At 41.0% G+C, this 20,000-nt stretch overlaps 4 protein-coding genes across 4 annotated transcripts in view; 3 read left to right on the forward strand and 1 right to left on the reverse strand.

The window, feature by feature from the left end:
• LOC138060724 (cytosolic Fe-S cluster assembly factor NUBP1 homolog) overlaps positions 1-1,163 on the reverse strand; it is an 11,437-nt gene extending 10,274 nt beyond the window's left edge. The window contains exons 1-3 of the mRNA XM_068906583.1: positions 1,118-1,163; positions 898-1,002; positions 149-282 (exon numbers count right to left, since the gene is read on the reverse strand). Coding sequence (XP_068762684.1) covers positions 149-282; positions 898-1,002; positions 1,118-1,148 — 270 coding nt within the window. The 5' untranslated portion in view covers positions 1,149-1,163. The remainder of the gene's footprint in view (positions 1-148; positions 283-897; positions 1,003-1,117) is intronic.
• A 31-nt stretch (positions 1,164-1,194) lies between these two features.
• Positions 1,195-11,247, forward strand: LOC138060726 (ubiquitin domain-containing protein UBFD1-like). Its single transcript, XM_068906584.1, has 9 exons — positions 1,195-1,237; positions 1,326-1,637; positions 2,815-2,850; positions 4,851-4,997; positions 5,961-5,992; positions 6,095-6,160; positions 7,115-7,220; positions 7,583-7,665; positions 9,996-11,247. Exons 1-9 carry the CDS (start codon positions 1,207-1,209, stop codon positions 10,104-10,106), a joined length of 924 nt encoding a protein of 307 aa, XP_068762685.1. The 5' UTR covers positions 1,195-1,206; the 3' UTR covers positions 10,107-11,247.
• Positions 11,248-15,642: 4,395 nt separating this feature from the next.
• The window catches only part of LOC138013486 (uridine diphosphate glucose pyrophosphatase NUDT14-like), a 7,468-nt gene continuing 3,110 nt past the window's right edge, over positions 15,643-20,000 (forward strand). The window contains exons 1-3 of the mRNA XM_068860573.1: positions 15,643-15,957; positions 18,737-18,780; positions 19,312-19,376. Coding sequence (XP_068716674.1) covers positions 15,766-15,957; positions 18,737-18,780; positions 19,312-19,376 — 301 coding nt within the window. The 5' untranslated portion in view covers positions 15,643-15,765. The remainder of the gene's footprint in view (positions 15,958-18,736; positions 18,781-19,311; positions 19,377-20,000) is intronic.
• On the forward strand, positions 16,086-18,730 carry LOC138013483 (uncharacterized). Its single transcript, XM_068860568.1, has one exon. It carries the CDS (start codon positions 16,098-16,100, stop codon positions 18,138-18,140), a length of 2,043 nt encoding a protein of 680 aa, XP_068716669.1. The 5' UTR covers positions 16,086-16,097; the 3' UTR covers positions 18,141-18,730.

The raw sequence follows: 20,000 nt of genomic DNA on the forward strand, positions 1-20,000 counted from the left end.
TTTCAGACTATGTCATAGGACCAACAGCATTTCCAGTGTAGTACTGAAAGTCAAAAAAGGTTCTTGTCAAAACTGATAAGCAATAATATTGAGAAAATACCTTTACCAGTAAACCAGCATTTTAAAAGTTAATCATTTTATTAATTACCTGTTTATTATTGTCAGCTGCAAGGCCATGAGCAAGATGTGCTGTAAATGTGCTTTTACCAACCCCTCCTTTTCCAGACAATACCAAAATCTTGTGCTTAACTGAAGACATCCTTTCTTTAACCTCTGCTACAGCTAACAGAATTTTAAAAATCATTTCTGTCACTTTAATGCCAAAACAAAAAGGTTAATTTGTCCCAGTAGATGACTGAAAACATAATGTTTTCTTTAATTACCGTGTTGAATTAAATGATCTGCAGGAATGTAACGGTCATTAATTGGCACAGCAATAATAATACTTTTTATTGCTGTCAAAGCAACAGACAGCTAATAGTGTCAGGTTTCATACATACCCCTAACATGCCCCTACACTGTAACTCCATCCCTAAAATCAGTATTAATTTTACTATGGTAAACTTCCTAATAAAATGGTTACATGTTGGTTCCCCTTTGTATAACTCAGTTCTTTGTTCTTTGAAGGTTGTTCTTCATCATTGCTTCCTAGTTCAAAAGAGCTCTCTTCCTTTAACACTTGGGGATTATCACCGTCTATTGAGAACCTGGTCTATTTTTAATGAACTCAAGTTTGGGACTTTATCCAATTGCAAAGGCCTGGTAACTGAGCAGAAGAACCTGTCGACGCAAAAAATCACGGTTCGAGCAGTTTTCACGCGAACACAAAAGGAAGGGCAGAACTTGGGGATAAATTATGAAACCTGCATGGCATATTAAAGGGTGAGAACGAATTACCTGGATCTGGTCCGACTGTTTTACTTGATGCGCAAATAGTTTGGTTCGGACATCCTTGACATGCAAAGCTTTTCCCTGCCTGTTCGCTACCTGTTCCAGGACAGTCTGCAATTAAAAAAAACACCACTAAATAAATATATTCATGCAGCGAACGCTTGTAAAGTGATCTCTTTTTCTAAACTCTAATCGTCAGAATATTCTCGTTTTAAAGTAGAATTACGTTCAGGCGCATTCTCCGGCACGTCCGCCATCTTGTTTTTTTTTAAGAGCCCACGATGATGGTGCTCGCGCATGGTCATTGCTTCCAACATGAAAAGGAAAATGGCGGAAGAAGGGTCTGGTAAATATTTTTTTGTTTATCTCAAAAATTGTTTGTGGGGCAGCAAATTCCAATCTTGATGACAGAATAGTTACTGTCTTGATTTTAGTAATAGATGCCGACGACAAGTTGGAGTCCGATAGAAAGTGCAAGCGCACGGATTCTTCTCAGGACCCGTGTCGGGAGCAATGTTGTCCCAAAAATGCTGATGTTGACAACGAGAACGCGGAAATGAACGAGACGTCGAAAGAAGATTTTAGCGTGGAGGAGAAAGAGAAGGACTCAACAGAGGATGAACCCGCTTCGTCTTGCAGAGAGACGGCAAGTTTTAGAGTGGTTTGGAACAAGAAAAATTATGAAGTCACTTTCCCTGTTGACGAAACAGCTGATTGCCTGAAGCAACATATAGAAAATCTGACAGGTTTGCTTTTGTCATGTTTTTGCTTAATTAACTCTAAAATGAAGAAAGATTTCTCCAAAATGCCTCATTAAATTTACTCCAAGTTCCTTGAATTCAAAAACAGCCCCAGTTAGTAGCCTCCTTTGACGGGGATATGGAAATGAATGAAAGAACCCCTTCCCACCCCTCCGACAGAAAAAAGGGTGATTTTGGTTTCGCTACGTGGACCTTTTTGCAGGAAGTCAAAAATGGACTTTTTCCACTTGTTAAAACACAGTCATTTTCAATGAAAGAGAGTTCGTTGACATCATTGTTTACACTTTTAACATAATTTCTTTTCTCATTTACTTACAAATTTGCTTATAGGGGGCATTGTATTTTAGACCAATCTGCCTAAAGAAAACTTGGTAAATGCAACGATCATCACAATACAAGTAGCATAGAGAGAGGGATTGAGCTTCAATATGCATTTTTTTGAGTTTATATAACAGCTCCACTTCAGGATCAGGCTACACAGTCATACAAGATCCTGCCCAAAATCCCCAGCACTAACCATCGCCTCTTCGAGATTAGGATGCCACTACTACTGCTACTACTACTACTACTACTACTACTACTACTACTACTACTACTACTACTACTACTACTACTACTACTACTACTGCTACTACTATAACAGCATACAAATTTATGCACAAAAACGAAACACAGAGGAATTGTTAACACTTTGCAAGCAGGACTGCACACTAACTATTATTTTAATTCTCAGAAACAGACACTTTGTAGTTAACACTTAATACGAGAAGTTTTAAATTCGCATCCTGTTACAGTGAATGAGTCATCTCCATAATTTTGGCTTTGAATTGAGCAAAATATTAGCTGATAAATTATTGGGTGCCAAACCTTAATGGTTTTTGAACCAGAGGTTAACCCACTTCAAACATATGTTGTGTTTTATATTCTTTAAATTTTACACGTATTAACGTAATTATTATTGGCCTATTAGGAACAACCAAAATGGATGTAGAGCAGCCCTTTTTTCACATAGGTGGTGGGACTAGGTCCTGTTAAAGCCTGATTTTTTCCAGGCTGTCTCTTTGATTTTTGGACTTTAAAAAATGCTTCTAATGTTCATAACTGCAATAATCTAACCTCCTTACTTATTTATATTTTAATTTTTTTTCTTTTTTTTTTTTAGGTTTACCCGTATCAATGCAGAAGCTTATGTACAAAGGTAATATAGTAATCTGAAAACAGAAACTTTCCTTTGTCAGGAGTTTTGAACTATGGGGATCCAGGCAGGCACTTTGTTAGTAGCATTTACTTTTCCCTATTGTATCTCTGGTTCAATGACATATCTAACCCTTGAACTCCTTAACCACTCCCATTGGTGACGAAAACCTTCCTCCTAGGAGTCAGTGGGTTTGCTTAATAAAGGGGGAAAAGTTTTTTAGTGGAAGTAGAGATTGTTAACCAATTGACTTCTAAACCGCATCTATTGGCACTGGCATTAGACAGAATAAAATCTATTAAGTCTCACTTCTAGGAGTCAATTGATTAATATTACTCTGTCACTATTGGAAGTTCAATGCCTGAGACATTCAGGAGCTTGCAGTATTGGCAGCCAGCTCCTAAATGGAGACTGTGCCCATGCCTGGGAAATCCTTGCAACCCAGCTATGAGCCCCCATGCAGCATGGGAGACAGGCACCCATCACACTAAAAAAACATTGGAAAAGGGGAGAGGGAAGATAACCGCTAAAATGCTTCACAAACACTCTTTTCCCACAACACAACTACAACGTTATTGTTATGCCCTACAGCACGCAAGCACGAGAAATTGTGCAGCAGGGATGGCGCAGTTGTGAGAGCACTTGCCGCCCACAAAAGTGGCCTATGATTCCCTGACCCAACGCCAAAAGTGGGTTGAGTTTTTGTTAGTTCTCTACTCTGCTCCGACGGTTTTCTCTGGGTCCTCTGGCATGTTCAGTCATAGTAGCGAAATATTAATGAATGTGAAGGCCTTAATATTTTAGCCTGCAAGCAGGCTCTTCCCTTGAAATGGTGTGCGGCCAAAAAGATGGAGCCTTTGTTGCTTGTTTCAAAGGGAAACAAGCAACAGATCCCCGCAGTTCTTCAGTTCTGCCCACTGCTGATCTGTCAAATCATCAAAGTGAAACGAACCAATCAGATCAGATCAGATCAGAAGAGGTAAATAAACCGTAGCATGTCAAATCTGAAGAAGTTGTTGTTACTAAAATGGCTTTGAGTTTCACACAAGCAAAGAGCCCTTCCACTAAATAAAAGAAGGGAAGATGATCAAAATTATATAGAAAATCTCTGGGGGAAAAAGCGACCACTACCGTCACGTTTTAGCGTCCGTGCACAGAAAACCATGAGTCCCCCTTGTGAGTAGAGTGCATGCGAGATATTCAAATTTCCTGGCCCATCTCAATGTCGAAGACCTTCCTGACAACGCTACAAGCGTGAAAGTCTTGGTGTTAATACCGAATGGGAATGAAGATCCGTACAGCAAGCGACAAAGCCACAGTTTGGCTTTTAAAGAATCTTGCGCTAAAAGGATGGCAAGCAGCTGCAAATGTCTTTCTCAAATTTGTGCATGAACCAACGCGTGAGGATTTTCTGATCGCACTCAACAGGCCTGTGAATAAAGAATTCAGGGAATATTGTCAATTCGAAACTATTTTTAAGGGAGCAACATGTCTTCGACCTTGCAGCGTTCTCAAACACATTTGTCGTGAAGGAAATTGACATGTATTTGTCTTTATGCGCAGTTTCATGTGGAACTGACCTGGAAGGTGACCGAACCACTACAAATACCATTGCCTTAGCCACAACAACTGAAGCACGCCATTGTGTTAAGGATTTATTGGCATTCTACGCTGTTATGCCTTTTCCTGTATACAGGAAGACTCTTTATTGGGTGGAAGAAAGACACTTGCCGAGATTACACTCGCCTTGTTGAGTTGAACTGAAAATCTTTGTATTGTTTTAACTGACAAGTGTCAATCGCAAATTGACCAATCAGCAATTTGCATTCTGAAGGTATATACTCATCTGAAGAACTGCCGGCATCTCTGCAGGTTCTTCCTCTCCTTTAGAAACTAGTAACCAAGCCCCTATATTTCATCCCGGTGCCATTTTCAATGGAAGAGCCTGCTTGCAGGTCATTAATATTCTGACTAGCTTTCACTTTTTGTTGTTAACTCTACAGGTCTTGTCAAAGATGGCAGCAAAACTCTTAGGGAGTTAAATGTTACAAATGGAGTCAAAATGATGGTTGTTGGGTCAACCATAAATGATGTTATGAAAGTCACTCCCCCTCCCCCTGGGGCATTAAAAGAAGAAAAAACAACCTCAGGTAAGATAGGGTGGGATGAGGTAGAACACAAGTATAGTATTTTCCTGCCCCCCTTCTACTACCAGGGTGATAAATTGTCTAAGGAAAATGTCAGTGCTTGCGCTAGGTCGTGTCCAGGTTTGACCCAAACCCTGCTTCCAACAATGTAACACAAAAGAAAATATCCATTCTTTTATAAACTGCAATATTGGGGGGGGGGGGGGGGGGGCGGTGGAATAGTACCCTTAATGTGTGGAAAAAATAACTGATAATATCTAACAGTATTTCAATCAATCAGTATTTTTGAGCCCCTAATCAATATGGGATAGGAAGAGAAAGTTTGCCTATGGCTGACTTAAACCTTGTTATTATCCTTGTTTTTCTTACGGTAATTTTGTTTAAGACTGATGAACGACATTAATTTGATGTATGAGCATCTCTTTGAATTGCTAGATGAGGTACAATACTAAAAACTCCAATAAAACTGTATCTGAGTTTATTTTACAGATTTAAGCTGTCAAAAGCACACACAAAAGCATAATAGAGTATACCTTCAAAAAGAATACTGACTGTAAACACCCGCATATAAAAACAAGACTGGATTAAGAACATCAGGCTGAAATTTGGCCAATAAAGCACCATATACAGTACTATTATAAGAACCAATAGCCTGATAAATAAAAGATGTTAGTAAACCTGTGAATTTTTCGGGAATCTGCTGTAAACTTGTGCTAAAGAGAAGACACTAAACGTAACAAAAGAAAGTTGCATATTGTCATACAGTTCTTGGCAAAATTTTGTAACTCAGAGTTTCCATGTTGTTACAAATTGAAGGAGATATCCTGTTTTTGCAAAGACTCTCAGTTTGAAATACAAAGGTGCCTTATCTTGAAATGATAATTTTAGATTTAACATGACATCATTAAAAAGGTCCACACTAATCAATTCTTTGTTTCAACTGATTTTATTTTTTTATTTTTTCAGGCTCATCAAAGGAGCCTCTCTGTAACCAAAAGGTGATTTTTTTAATTTCCCATTCTTGTTTCCTTGCACTGAATTTTTAAAGGTCCTTAAAAAATTTAACAAGGAGTAATACTGTACTTTCATTTGTATTTTAGATGCACAAAAAAGTTTTAGACAAAGGAAAACCAGATGATGTGATGCCTGGAATCAAGAATAAAAAAGTATTATTTAGTTAAGTTTGCACTAATTTGTTTTTCAAGTCATTTGGTTAGCAAGTGGGTTTGGAAGTTTGAACATCTAATACGTACTTCAGCTTCTGTTTAGATCTTCCTCTGATCCTGATAACTGTAGTGGGTCAAAATAAGGGCGCGTTCGATTGACCCTATTCCGGAATAAGAATACGTGGAGCGATGATTTAAAATACTATGTCTGGCGTTTTTGCCAGACATAGTTTACTATGTTTAAAATAGCATTTTAGCAGATGTTTAACAATTTTAATGTAAATCTTCCCAACAACGAAGGATTTCTAACTTCTATTCCATGTATTCCTATTCCAGAATACAGTCAATTGAACACGCCCTAAGATTCACTTTAAAATGATTTCAACATATTCCTAGTATTCCTTAGGGCTGCAAAGGGGAAGGGGCTGGTAAATCTGCAATAGCTCTACCATTTGTTGGCTTTCATTGCTCTATTAGGGGTCCAGATGAAATTATGATGGGTGATAAATGGCAAAACAGTCACCCAGTTTTACAGTTGAAATTAATTAAGGACTCGCTGGCAAGCATGGCTAAGTGATCAGGGTGCTTGCTTTGAGATCCTGAGATCCTGGGTTCAAGACTAATATTATTCTGTCCTCTAGCTGAAGTCATTCCTGGTAGTCCCTGATTCGACTCTTCAGTTGCTCTTGTAAAATAGTCAAATGGTTTGCCTCGACACAGTTGGGGTTCTTAAAGGTTGTTCAGTTCTTCTGTATCATTGATATGTTTCAATGACCCTGAAAAGCTCCAATGGGGAGTGGTCCATTAAGTAATAAACATTTCATAGTGTTATTATTATGGAATTCCTGCTTTGCACTTAGGCCATAATTAGTCTTGATCTGAAAAAATCACAAACTGTCAGTAGCAGTACATTATTTTTTTACCTTGCTCCATTTTCTTGTTCATTTTTCCCAGGAAAAGTTACCAACAGTTCCAGTGGCTGGGATGTATAACAAATATGGTGGAAAGGTCAGATTAACCTTCAAACTTGAGTTAGATCAACTTTGGATTGGAACAAAAGGTAAATGGCAGGACTCATTACAGTGCAACGCGCCTTACCGTGGCCACCCAACAAACGTTCACATTTGAAAATTACGTGTACATGTAAATACGTCAACTCAGCAACTCATGCAACAATGTTCAACTTACAACTGTGCGAACTTTGCAAGGAGCCGTGACTGTCAATCAAATTCACTTATCCTGATTGGCGGACAATTTGTAAAAGAACTTTGTTAGGTGGCCACGGTGCGGTGCGTCGCACTGTAATATCCTTAGTGTTAAAGGAAAGGTCAATACCCACTGATCCTGGATCAAGACATCCTATGTTTATCTTATTGCTTGGTTCAAAAAACTAAATTTTCTTCATTCTTTGCATTATTACAGAACGAACAGAGAAGATACCAATGGGCTCTATAAAAAATGTCATTTCTGAAGCAATTCAGGGACATGAAGAATATCATATGATGGTATGAGGTGCAAAATTTGAGGATGACTGATTATGCATGAAAAGTGTTAATATGGGCTGTTGATTTCAGGCTAGTAATTTTGTCTAAAACAAAAAACAAAAAAAGATCTCCTAGTTCATTTAACATAGACCAAACCATATCATAGCTAAGAAACCAAAATTCAGAGTATTTTTCTTTGTTTTGGGCAATGTTCAGTGAACTACTAAATCTTTCTGTCGAATTTGTTAGCCCGGTGAATTTGTCTCCAATCGTAAAATTGTTAAAATATTTCTTTCTTTCGTTTTTCGGGAAAACCAAGTACCCAGAGAAAAACCTCTCGGTACAGAGTAGAGAACCAACAAACTCAACCCACATATGACGCCGACTCTGGGAATCGAACGCGGGCCACATTGGTGCTCTCACCACTGCGCTATCCCTGCACCCCCTTCACTGCATCCCCCTTCACTGCATCCCCCTTCACTGCATCCCCCTTCACTGCATCCCCTTCACTGCATCCCCTTCACTGCATCCCCCTTCACTGCATCCCCCTTCACTGCACCCTAATCACTGCACCCCTTCACTGCATCCCCTTCACTGCACCCTAATCACTGCACCCCCTTCACTGCATCCCCTTCACTGGATCCCCCTTCACTGCACCCCCTTCACTGCATCCCCTTCACTGCACCCCCTTCACTGCACCCCCTTCACTGCATCCCCCTTCACTGCATCCCCCTTCACTGCATCCCCTTCACTGCATCCCCCTTCACTGCATCCCCCTTCACTGCATCCCCCTCACTGCATCCCCTTCACTGCACCCCCTTCACTGCACCCCCTTCACTGCATCCCCTTCACTGCACCCCCTTCACTGCACCCCCTTCACTGCATCCCCCTTCACTGCATCCCCTTCACTGCATCCCCTTCACTGCATCCCCCTTCACTGCACCCTAATCACTGCACCCCCTTCACTGCATCCCCTTCACTGCATCCCCTTCACTGCATCCCCCTTCACTGCATCCCCCTTCACTGCATCCCTTTCACTGCACCCCCTTCACTGCACCCCCATCACTGTATCCCCTTCACTGCATCCCCCTTCACTGCATCCCCTTCACTGCACCCCCTTCACTGCACCCTCATCACTGTATCCCCTTCACTGCATCCCCTTCACTGCACCCCCTTCACTGCATCCCCTTCACTTCATCCCCCTTCACTGCATCCCCTTCACTGCATCCCCTTCACTGCATCCCCTTCACTGCACCCTAATCACTGCACCCCCTTCACTGCATCCCCTTCACTGCACCCCCTTCACTGCATCCCCTTCACTGCATCCCCTTCACTGCATCCCCTTCACTGCATCCCCTTCACTGCACCCTAATCACTGCACCCCCTTCACTGCATCCCCTTCACTGCATCCCCTTCACTGCATCCCCCTTCACTGCATCCCCCTTCACTGCATCCCCTTCACTGCACCCCCTTCACTGCACCCTCATCACTGTATCCCCTTCACTGCATCCCCCTTCACTGCATCCCCTTCACTGCACCCCCTTCACTGCACCCTCATCACTGTATCCCTTCACTGCATCCCCTTCACTGCACCCCCTTCACTGCACCCCCTTCACTGCACCCCCTTCACTGCACCCCCTTCACTGCATCCCCTTCACTGTATCCCCTTCACTGCATCCCCTTCACTGCACCCTTATCACTGTATCCCCTTCACTTCATCCCTTTCACTGTATCCCCTTCACTTCATCCCTTTCACTGCATCCCCTTCACTGCACCCCCTTCACTTCATCCCTTTCACTGCATCCCCTTCACTGCATCCCCTTCACTGCATCCCCCTCACTGCATCCCCTTCACTGCACCCCCATCACAGCACCCCCTTTACTGCACCCCCTTCACTGCACCCCCTTTACTGCACCCCCTTCACTGCATCTCTTTCACTGCATCCCCCTTCACTGCACCCCCTTCACTGCACCCCCTTCACTGCACCCCTTTCACTGCACCCCTTTCACTGCACCCCCTTCACTGCAGCCCCCTTCACTGCACCCCCTTCACTGCATCTTCCTTCCAGTGAGTGTTGAAATAAACTTATGAGAGGTTAAATAGTTTGCAAAGTGCACTTATGATAGCAATAGTAATTGCCAAAACATTTTTGCGCAGAAAAGTTGTCGTTATCTTCATTAACTTCATCATCAGTCTTCTTCTGATCAAATTGGGTTTCATTTGATTTTTGAAAACGGCATTTCCCTTCCACACAGGGTCACCTGAAAATTACAAAATTTTTGTCCAAATGAAGCGCTCCCCATATCGACCCATTGTTTAGCAAACGTCATTCAGCGCATTCTCTGTTTTAGGCGATTCAGTTGGGACCTACTGAAGCGTCGCGGTACTGGATCTACTGGGTACCAGCGCAGTTTGTCGATGCAATAAAGGATACCATTCTCGGAAAATGGCAACCGTTCTAGTCTTCTGGTACAGACAAACGTAACAGATACGGACTTGAGTGGTATTTTTCAATACTCAGGATTCGGGAGCTTTGAATCTATGTGAAAATGTGCAATGAACCATGTTGACTTTTAAAGTGTGACAATTGCCTTTTTTGCATGGAAGAACGTCGACTAAATGAATAGTCTTCGAAAGAAAAGAGTTGGACCCAGAGTGCTTTTCATAACATACATTGTATTTTGTTAAAGTTACTTTGGAAACAGATTGTCAGGCAGATGTTAAGATGCCACGGTTAAGAAAGCGAATTTTTGACAATCTGAAGCCGTTTTACCATTGAACTGATTGGGTCAGGTTGATTCCTGAGATTTTATTGTTTCTCTACAATATACTGTGGACCTACTGCCAACAGACTCCTCAGGTGATCCGTCTCCTTCCATTGCGACAAGTAGAGACAGGGAACCACGGATAAAGGCGCTGAGGATCATTTGTTGTTTTGTGCCATCAAGATGATATAAGTTTCGACTGCATGTTGATATGCTAACACTGTAGTCGATTCATTTACACTTCTTAGATCGTATTTAGTCGATTCGCTCACCAAAGACCGTGAAAACACCAACCCCAGACTGACTCGGTTGGCCTCGAGTCGCTTCGTCCATTTGTGAAGCGAATGTCGCCCTGTTATTTTTATTTATTGATAAAAAATTACTGTTATCGCGAGCTGACTGTCACCGCCGAAGATCTCATCTTAGCGTTGACAGCACAAACGTGTTACACGTCGGCTTTTATTTCCAGGTTAGCGAAACAAATGGGCATGGTGGCAATTTTAAAAGAAACCTGTTTAAGTGAATGGTCTGCAGTGTGCATTAAGCTGTTGTAGTCATGAGATAATATCCTGGGCTCGGTTGTTCAAAAGCCGATTAACGCTAATCCGAGGAGTTAATTTCTCTACTCCAAAATGTTGTTGAACGCTGATATTGGGCAAAACTTTACAGTAGTAGAGGTCAATCTTGAAAAACAAAAAACTGATAAGCAAAAGAAACTTTCACCAAAAGGTTGAAAGGCTTGAAACAAAACTTTACGCTAATCCTGGCTTTCGAACAACCGGGCCCTGAATGCTAACTTTGAATTATAATATTAAAAATGTTCCGACTTGCGGGGAAATCAGCCTTCGATGGCTTGAATTTTGGAGTAAGATTGCGTCGAAACTCGTGCTTGGCTAGCCACAGAAAGCCCAGAGGTTATGCGCATATTAGCTGAAAAAAGTTGCATAAGTAGTTCTCAGCTGCTAACTGATAGCCGAATGTCGTTCTGATTCTATTTGTTCAAAGTCCGATTAAGCTAATCCTTACAACTGGAACTTTACATTGCAGTTGATTTTCTGAATTAAAACTAAAAAAATTAAAAAATTAAAATAATAAAATTCCTAAAAGAGTTTTTTCGTCTTCATACAATTTCGGTTTACACTTGTGCTTTCTTTCAACTTAACATTCCAACGTTAAGGGTTTTTCGACAGGCGTTCAACCCTGTGAATTTTTAAAATTGCTCAAATTGGGATGCTGTTCCTTGGGAAGTCAAAGATCCCGCGCACCATTAGGTTCGGAAAGAGCAGGGCTCGGAGTTCTCGGTATTGTGGTCTGATCTGATTGAGGGCCGCAACTTTATTAGCCTTTGGCTATTATTTACTTACTGACTGACTGACTTACTTGCTTATGAAGACACCGTAACCCAGTGGGTCAAACAAGACCTCATTGGATTTTCGCGTGGGAGGTCCCGACTGGACAAAGACTTTATGAACTGTGGAGAAAGTCAAGTGAAGCTATGATCCTCGCAGTTATGAACGCAATTTTTTTGCATTTGCGTAAAGAAGCCTCAAAAATTCAGGACTTCAACTGGGTTTGAACCCGTGACCTCGCGATACCGGTGCGACGCTCTAACCAACTGAGCTATGACTAAGTCACAGGGGACTTCTCTGGGCGGCTAAAATTATTTTCAGAGAAGATTCTAGTGTTTCCAACAGCTGTCGAATCTCATGATGCCGTTCTTCTATGTATGTCGGCTGCTCCTCCACTGTGCTACCAGAGATTCTTTAGAGATTATGCCATTTAAGTGGGCTGATTAACAACATCCTGAAACAATGTGGTGGCATGTTCGAAATGATACCACTGCAGCGCCTAAGGCCAAACTCAACCGCCTCTTACTCTGTCTTTTTACCTTTATATTTGTGCCTTCCTGAATCGACTTTTTTCTTATATCTATACACAATTCTCTATTCTGCCTCCGAGCTAGCTTTCTAGTTATTTTCTAAGTAGGCCTTGTATCTTACTGACTTTGAACTTAAAAGTTCTATTACTTATTTACACGTATTTACGTGTATAAAATAGTTTTGTTTGTTTGAGCCAAATCCATTCCAGAAATGGATTGACCAATAAGAATATTTGGTTCTGACGGCAAGAAACTTGATACTCTAACCCTAACTCCGACCTAATGACCCCTCATCCCCCGCCCACCACCCCCGGAATAGACATGCCATCCACGTATGATGGACTCTTGTGTTGACTGACTTGCTTAAGACCGTGCTGTAACCGTTGTGTACCCACTATAGAGGCCTCATTGGTAAACTTTGATATAGAATGTTAAATGACTAAAAACTAACTGCAGCAAGACGTCATTCAATTTTTTTAATGAAAAAACAAGACAAAAAAGAGGATTATGTGGTACGCTGCAGTCTGGTGTGGTGTAATGCACCCGATTCACACGGAGAGCACTGGTTATCCGCCGTACAAAATAATGATACCAATCGTACCGGATGTCAGCTGATAATCGTACACTTTAGTATGACTTGTTTGATATTTGTATAGGATAACACATAACAGCATCTTAACGACGTTAAAAGTATACGGGTAATGTGAATCAGATCTGGTCAGAATACATGATTTTCATTTCCAAAGTTTTCAGACCCCTGGAAAACGCGTTCCCTGTCCCGAGCCGGGCCCTAGCCCCACTTGCAAAAGCTTGCAAAGCCATTGCATTATCTCGCTCCAACTCAATGAACTCATCCAAATGTCTCGTCGTCGCAGCGCACACTGAGTGATATCGGCAGGATTAAACAGACCTTGCATGATGTGTGAAGCGAAATTGGTCAGATGTAATGATATCATGGCCCGCCAAAGAAGTTTTAATAATAGCTAGTCTGCTTGACTGAGAAACAATTTGTCTTTAATGGACTAACATAACCATTGATCCTGGATCAAACGAGATATGTCCAGGTTTGCACGCAATTGCGAATTTTGCAAAAAAAATCACAGAAACTGTAAAAACTGAAAAGATAGAGAAGACAAGTCCTCGACAAGATTACTTAAATTATATACTAAAGTATTTTGGCGGTTTCTTCTTCTTCTTCTACTGTAACTATCGATTAGACGGTTTTCGTTTGGCTCTAGGCTCTACCGAGAATTGTTATTCTGGTGGACTGAATTTCGGGAAACGTTTGCAATAGTAAAGGAATGGCGTTACGTAATCTGGAACAATCGCTAAATTAGGATTGACAGCAAACTGGTCTTCTCTGAAAAGTACCTTGCAGCTGGAATATATATTCGGTATGCGACCTAAATTTTGAACTAAACAATGTTGAATCTTTTAATATTAGCGCACTGAACATTAGCAGATTGAACAACTGAAATTTTCTGACTTGGACAGGCCTGCGTGCATCCATCCCCTCTGATATTAATCTTTGTAACTCTCATCCCTCTATTACGACTCTTTCCTTTAAAATTTCCGATCTTGACCTGGAAGTAACCAAGATGAAATGTAATGAATATTATTCTATGCACAGAGTTGTAAGGCAGAGAAGCCAAATTTTGCCATAAATCTCATAGGAGACTTCCGGTTGTCAGACCACCAACTGTTGGAGGTACACACTTTACCACATAAAGGAAAGGAAAGGGAAGTAACTTTATTTAAGTGTCTAGTCGTTCTAGTATTGGAGCACTAACACACTGTAAACTGAAATTAACAATGAACACAAATCAAGTCAAATGTTGGTTTTTGCGGACAGGGGAAACCAGAGTACCCGGAGAAAACCTCTCGATGCAGAGTAGAGAACCACTATCTCAACCCACACGTGACGCCGAGTCTGGGAATCGAACCCGGGTCACCGTCATTGGTGGGAGGCGAGTGCTCTGAAACAAAAAAATATATATCCATTAAAAGGCCCATCAATACAAGATACTAAATAATATTCTCTTCTCTTATTGACGATGACAAATGCTCTTTTTTGTAAAGGAGATTGTGAAACTGTGCGGCATCTTTTCTTTTATTGTCCTTATGCCAAATTATTCTGGCAGGAAGTTGAGATTGTTTTTTTCAAACAGTAACAAGAAAAGTTTGCGGTTAAGTTTGGACAACATTTTCGTTTTCACAATGCCCCTTGTTTATTATTTATTAATTGTAGCAAAATCTTATTAATGGGAATGCAAAAGAAAAAACACATTACCTAATGTCTTGAACTTTCATGTTAAAGTTAATCTTAAATATGAAACAGAGAAATATATATCCATTAAAAACAGCAAGCGGAAGAAGCTTTACAAGGAATGGGAGGGCACCTCTTTCAACCAGTACAGTACGTTGTAAAGCCCTGGACAAACTATCGAACAAAGTTGGATTCCACATGCAACATTGTTGGATGCAAATGTTGAGGTAGAGTGGCAAAACACTATCGAACTTTGCTTGATGAAACATTCAAGCTCAAGTTGGCGCATGCTAAATTTATAAGTATGGCGCTAACACTGAAACGAAAACCGGTCATAGCTTTTGTGCTACTGGAGCTGTTTGAGGACGGAAATGATGGATTTAAACGAGGAAAACCAAAACGTTTTAGAGAACGTGTAGAAAAGGGTATGTTCACTGCAAGATACATCCGCGCGTATACGAGATGATGAGGAAGAGGGACAAAACACTGCAATATTGTTTCGTCGAGCAGAATTGTTGGTCGCAATGTTTGATCAAAAGCAAACTCCATCCAACACTTGATCGAACAAAAAATGTTGGACGAACATCATCCAACATGGGTGGCCAAACAGTCGAACAATGTTGGATCGAGCAAAGTTGGAGCGTTGAATCCAACTTTGTTGGCCAGGGCTTAACGTTTGGTCATGTTATATGTATGTTAAATTTCATTATGTCTGAATGATTTATATATATATGAAGTTCACATGTATGTGTATGTTAAAATAAAATTATAAAAATAAAAATAAAAAAGTCCCCTCGCGTTTTTTTTCGATTTTTGCGAATTTTGTGAATGTTTGAGTAAATGTTTGAGTGAGTGTAAAAAGTGCGTAGTGTCAAATTGCATAGGCGCCTATGGCCCTGTAGAAACTCCAGCATTTCTTTGCAAACGTTATGGGTCCGTACCGCTTTTTTGACGGGTCCGGACCCAAACTTTTCTGTCGTGTAAATGCGCCTTCAGTTACTATCATTCCTGAAGGACCTGGGACGGACACGGCCATTAGTTTCTTTTCCAGACTTCTCTCTGTACAGTTGATCGAGGAAAGATATAAATTACGTATATGAAATGATGTTTTAATTCGCTGTTTTGGTCACTTTGTTAAGGAGGATAGTAATCACAGGAAATTCCGAATATCACTAAGATTCATCCAGCTTTTCGCACTAATTTTGGAATCGATGATATGGACTTTTTGCAGTCGCAGTCCTCGCACCCTCATCAGCAACTTGGGAAGGCTGGGGAGAGTTAGAACTGCAGCAAGAAGAAGCCCAAAAAAGAGAACAATGGATCAGCTTGAGATCTCCGACATGCGAGTGGAGCCGTGCGTCAACTCACGCTTCGTTCAGCCCTCAAGAGTTGTCTTTAAGCAGGTGAGGTTTTCAAGCTTGTCATAACCATTCGGGAAAGTCCTGAATGAAAGAGGGTGGGGGAGGTAGGGTAGTTTCAAGGTTTTCTTTGGGGAGGTGGTGTCACAGTAAAACGTCGGTGGGCGGAACTAGTTAGCTCCACAATGGCTCAGGCTGGGTGTACGCCGTGTAGCAAAGCCTTATATTGTGGTGGAGACTTGTGTGGAAATGGCTTTTCAACAGCTATGGAGCACGGTATCTTAAGAGAACTGCAGTCTGGAAAAGAATCGATTCGTAAGCTGGAATCGAAGTTCAAGATGGTCATGACAGATTTATTCGAAGATGAACTGTTGTCGATTTTCCAACTACAAGATCCTTATTCCATTTTTTCTGACAAGCTTAAATCACAAATGGTTGGAAGTGTAAGCGAAGGCTTTGGGTTGCCCGAGTACTTAGAATTAGACAACGATGGTTCTTCGACCGTTTGGAGGGATGAAGCTGATTTTAATCTTGTTTGGGGTTCCTTGAAGCTTGGCGAATCCAGCGCAACTTGCGAGCTTGACGGCGTAGTGCAATTCAGTTCTCAATTTCCAGGCTATGCAAGTGTCAAGTTAGTAAAGGAGGAAGCCATAACGCGGTTGGTAGACCTTTCAAATATTGCTATGAGCAGCGATGGTAGCCAAGTCGAAATCTTCCTTCATCCTTCAGCTGTAACGGACGAGTTTTACATGTCTCTGCGGCTCCGAAGTGTTTTGAGCACCCTTATTACAAACAGCGTCTTTCTGGATGACCGTAATTTTGAAAAAGGAATTGATAGTTTGGGCAATGATAATGAACATGCGGAAAGCAAAGAAAACCAAGAAATGAGTGAGTGCTGTAATGACACCAAAAGGAAGGAGGGTTTTGTTTCAGGGGATTTTATGGAGGATCGCACTGATGATGTGTCCTGGCGGCCAAAAGTCATATTTCTAGTAGATCAAGGTGGACCAGCAGTAAATGTAACTCTGCTGCTTCAGGAAGGGGGAGGCATTACATTTGATATGGCATTGTGCCTGGCAGTGCCAGGTTGGCCAAGCGTGGCCAATGACTGGATAACAAGGCAGCGCCCTGGGTGCTGGCCGGACTGGAAACTGGTGTCTTCAGTTGTTAAGGAAGGATGTGGGCTTGTGCCAGTAAGCCCACTTGAAAGCCAAACTGGTCTTGAATGGCGCATCTCATTCAGTTTGTGTGAAAGAAAGCTTGCACAGTCCTTAAGTGATTGTCAGAAAGGGTGCTATCTGACTGTGAAAGCCATTTGGAGACACTACCTAAAACATCCAAGTAAATGTGGACTACAGTCTTATCACCTCAAAACAGCAACATTCTGGGTTTGTGAAGAAACACATCCAAGTGACTGGACTAGAGAGAAATCCACTCTGGGAGTGCTAAGAATCCTGCAGAAACTTTACTGTTTCCTTGTGAACATGACTTGTCCACACTTCTTTATCCCTGAGCACAACCTTTTTGAGAACATTGAAAAAGGGGTACTTTTAACAACTCTGCAAAGGGTAAGCATTGCCATCATATCAAGACAGCAAATCTGGTACAACAATCCAGCACTGTTGAGCACATTACCACCAGTACACTCAAGGATGCATTTTAATAAACTTGAAGATGTGTCCTTCCGTAAAGCTATAGAGAATGTGTATTCTTATTATTTTGATCTGGCTGGGCATCAATATTCCAACTGGCCAACAAATGATTTGGAAGAAATGATGGCATACAATGTAAGGGAAGCATTGGAAAATTGCTTTACATCACAAGTATCAAGGCATGTCATTGGACTCTTCTTTGTTGCATTTGAGTCAGCTCTTCATCAAAAATACTCCATCACTTCCTCTGATATGAGAAGGTACATTAGTGCAAGAATAACCCCCCGCATGATTGCAACAAGGAAGCCCATTCCATGGGATCCGTTCATCAAACTCTGTGCTTGGTTAGATATGTTTAAATTTGGTTTCAGGTTATTTGTTCACTTTGTTAACCAAGAGGAACTGAAGCCTGTGCTAGAGCAGAATAACTCTGAGGAGTCAGACACAAGTGAACAGGAAATGGAGGATGAGAGTGATGGTGAATATGATGTTGCTGATTACATGATTCAGAGTTTATCTCAGACATTCAAGGGAAATGGTGAATTTGAAGCCATGATGGATATGGATGATGGCTAGAAAGAAGAGGTTGAAACGTAAAACACAAACTTGAGACAATTAATTATTTTCTACTTTCATCCAGTTTTTTGCTTGCAGTGTAGTTGACCATATATTTTTGTACTTCGCAAGCTTCAGCATGTATAATCAAGCAACTGACATCTGGCCAATCATATTTACCCAATGCCCTTTGGCTACTTTAACTACTTAACTGGAAGGCATTTATCAACTATTTAATACAGTATCCTCTTCACTGGCCAGGTTACCTGGATACCTGATTCATTCTTCTTCAGAATTTTGAAAATTTCAGACATGCACTTATATGAAGCCTTTTTGAAATAATTGCCAGTTGGTGAATTAATTATGAGTCTCCGTTTGATAGAAGAGCAAACCCAGCAGTTGCACTGCATTGTATTTGTGGGACATTCATATCCTGAAGTTTTTAAAAGTTGTCTGGTTGACAAGTCGTTTTGAACTTTCAATGTAAAAAATTCTCTCCTATAAGGTGCTGTACTTCTCATCATTTGGCAAGTATTGTGTGAAAACTACCCTGGGCGAAAGACAGCTATTGCCTTGCTTACTATCAAGGTTTATTTTCCTGTTTTACTTTGTGACAGAATGGCCAGGAAAGAAAATGGGACTACTTAAAGGTTCACGATAGGTAGGTGGGTAGTATTATGAAGCAAAGCACCTTTAATATTTTCAGCTATTCTTGATGGTTTTGTTACCCATTCATTTCCTCTTAACGTTGAGGTTAATAAGAGAACTACTTTTCATGATATTCTCTGTGTGATGGGTTTAGGTGAAGATGAAAGGGGTGCAAAGCTTGCCATTTTACAAGTCGTTTAAGGTTCCTATCTACCAAGATACATATAAAAAGAAAAAGAAAACAAAATTAATACAACTTATAACTTATATTTCTTTTTCTTTTTATATGTATCTTGGTATTCAAGTGTAATGTAATCTTCTGTTATGTATTCAATAAAAATAATAATAACAAATAATAATATAAAAAAGAAGAATAATAAAAATTAAGGTTTCTGTCTGCATACCTTGTTCACCCACAGGGGTGGCTTTTTACAATAATTATTGTTTACCTTTGAAACCTGAGTTTGGTGAAACGATATGGAAAAAGAACTTAATACCAAGCTTCCTACTGTAATTAGTTTGTCATACCATTTGTCTCTTGCAGTGTGTGTGCTCTATTATTTAACAAAACAAGGAAAGCTTTCATCCTTGTGAAGCAGTTTAGACCAGGTAAGTGAAGAATAGCACTAGTCTGTATGTATATCAATCTTATCACGGACAGAATTCCCATCTGTTCCTAATACCCACACAAGTACAATCTAAACAAGAAATATTGAAACTCTTAACTCCCATCACTTCATGTATGCACACTTGTACCAGTAGTGGTTTGATCAGAATAGGTAGCCTGCGTTGCATTTGTTTTCTTTCTGAGAGTGCAATGTGTGTGAAAAGTCAAGTTTTGCAATTGAGTGAAAAAAAAAAAACTTCTATCCCTGTCTCCTACCTTTTGAGTTCTGTCACTCAACTGGACCTTTCGCACTCTCAGAAAGGAAGAAAACGACATAGCACTATGCAGGCTATAAATTAGGGGTCATGCAACATCTGAGACACGGTGGCCTCATGGTTTATAGTGTGCTCAACTCCGGATCGAGTGGTCCGGGTTTGGGTCCTGGGCAGGGACATTGTGTTGTGTTCTTGGGCAAGACACTTTACTCCCACAGTGCCTCTCTCCACCCAGGTGTATACCGGTAAATGGGTACCGGCGAAATGCTGGGGGTAACCCTGCGATGGACTGGCATCCCATCCAGGGGGGAGTAAGAAAAATACTCCTAGTTGCTTCATGCCACAGAAACC

This window comes from Montipora capricornis, chromosome 8 (assembly GCF_036669925.1).
Source record: "Montipora capricornis isolate CH-2021 chromosome 8, ASM3666992v2, whole genome shotgun sequence".
NCBI classification, from domain to species: Eukaryota; Metazoa; Cnidaria; class Anthozoa; order Scleractinia; family Acroporidae; genus Montipora; species Montipora capricornis.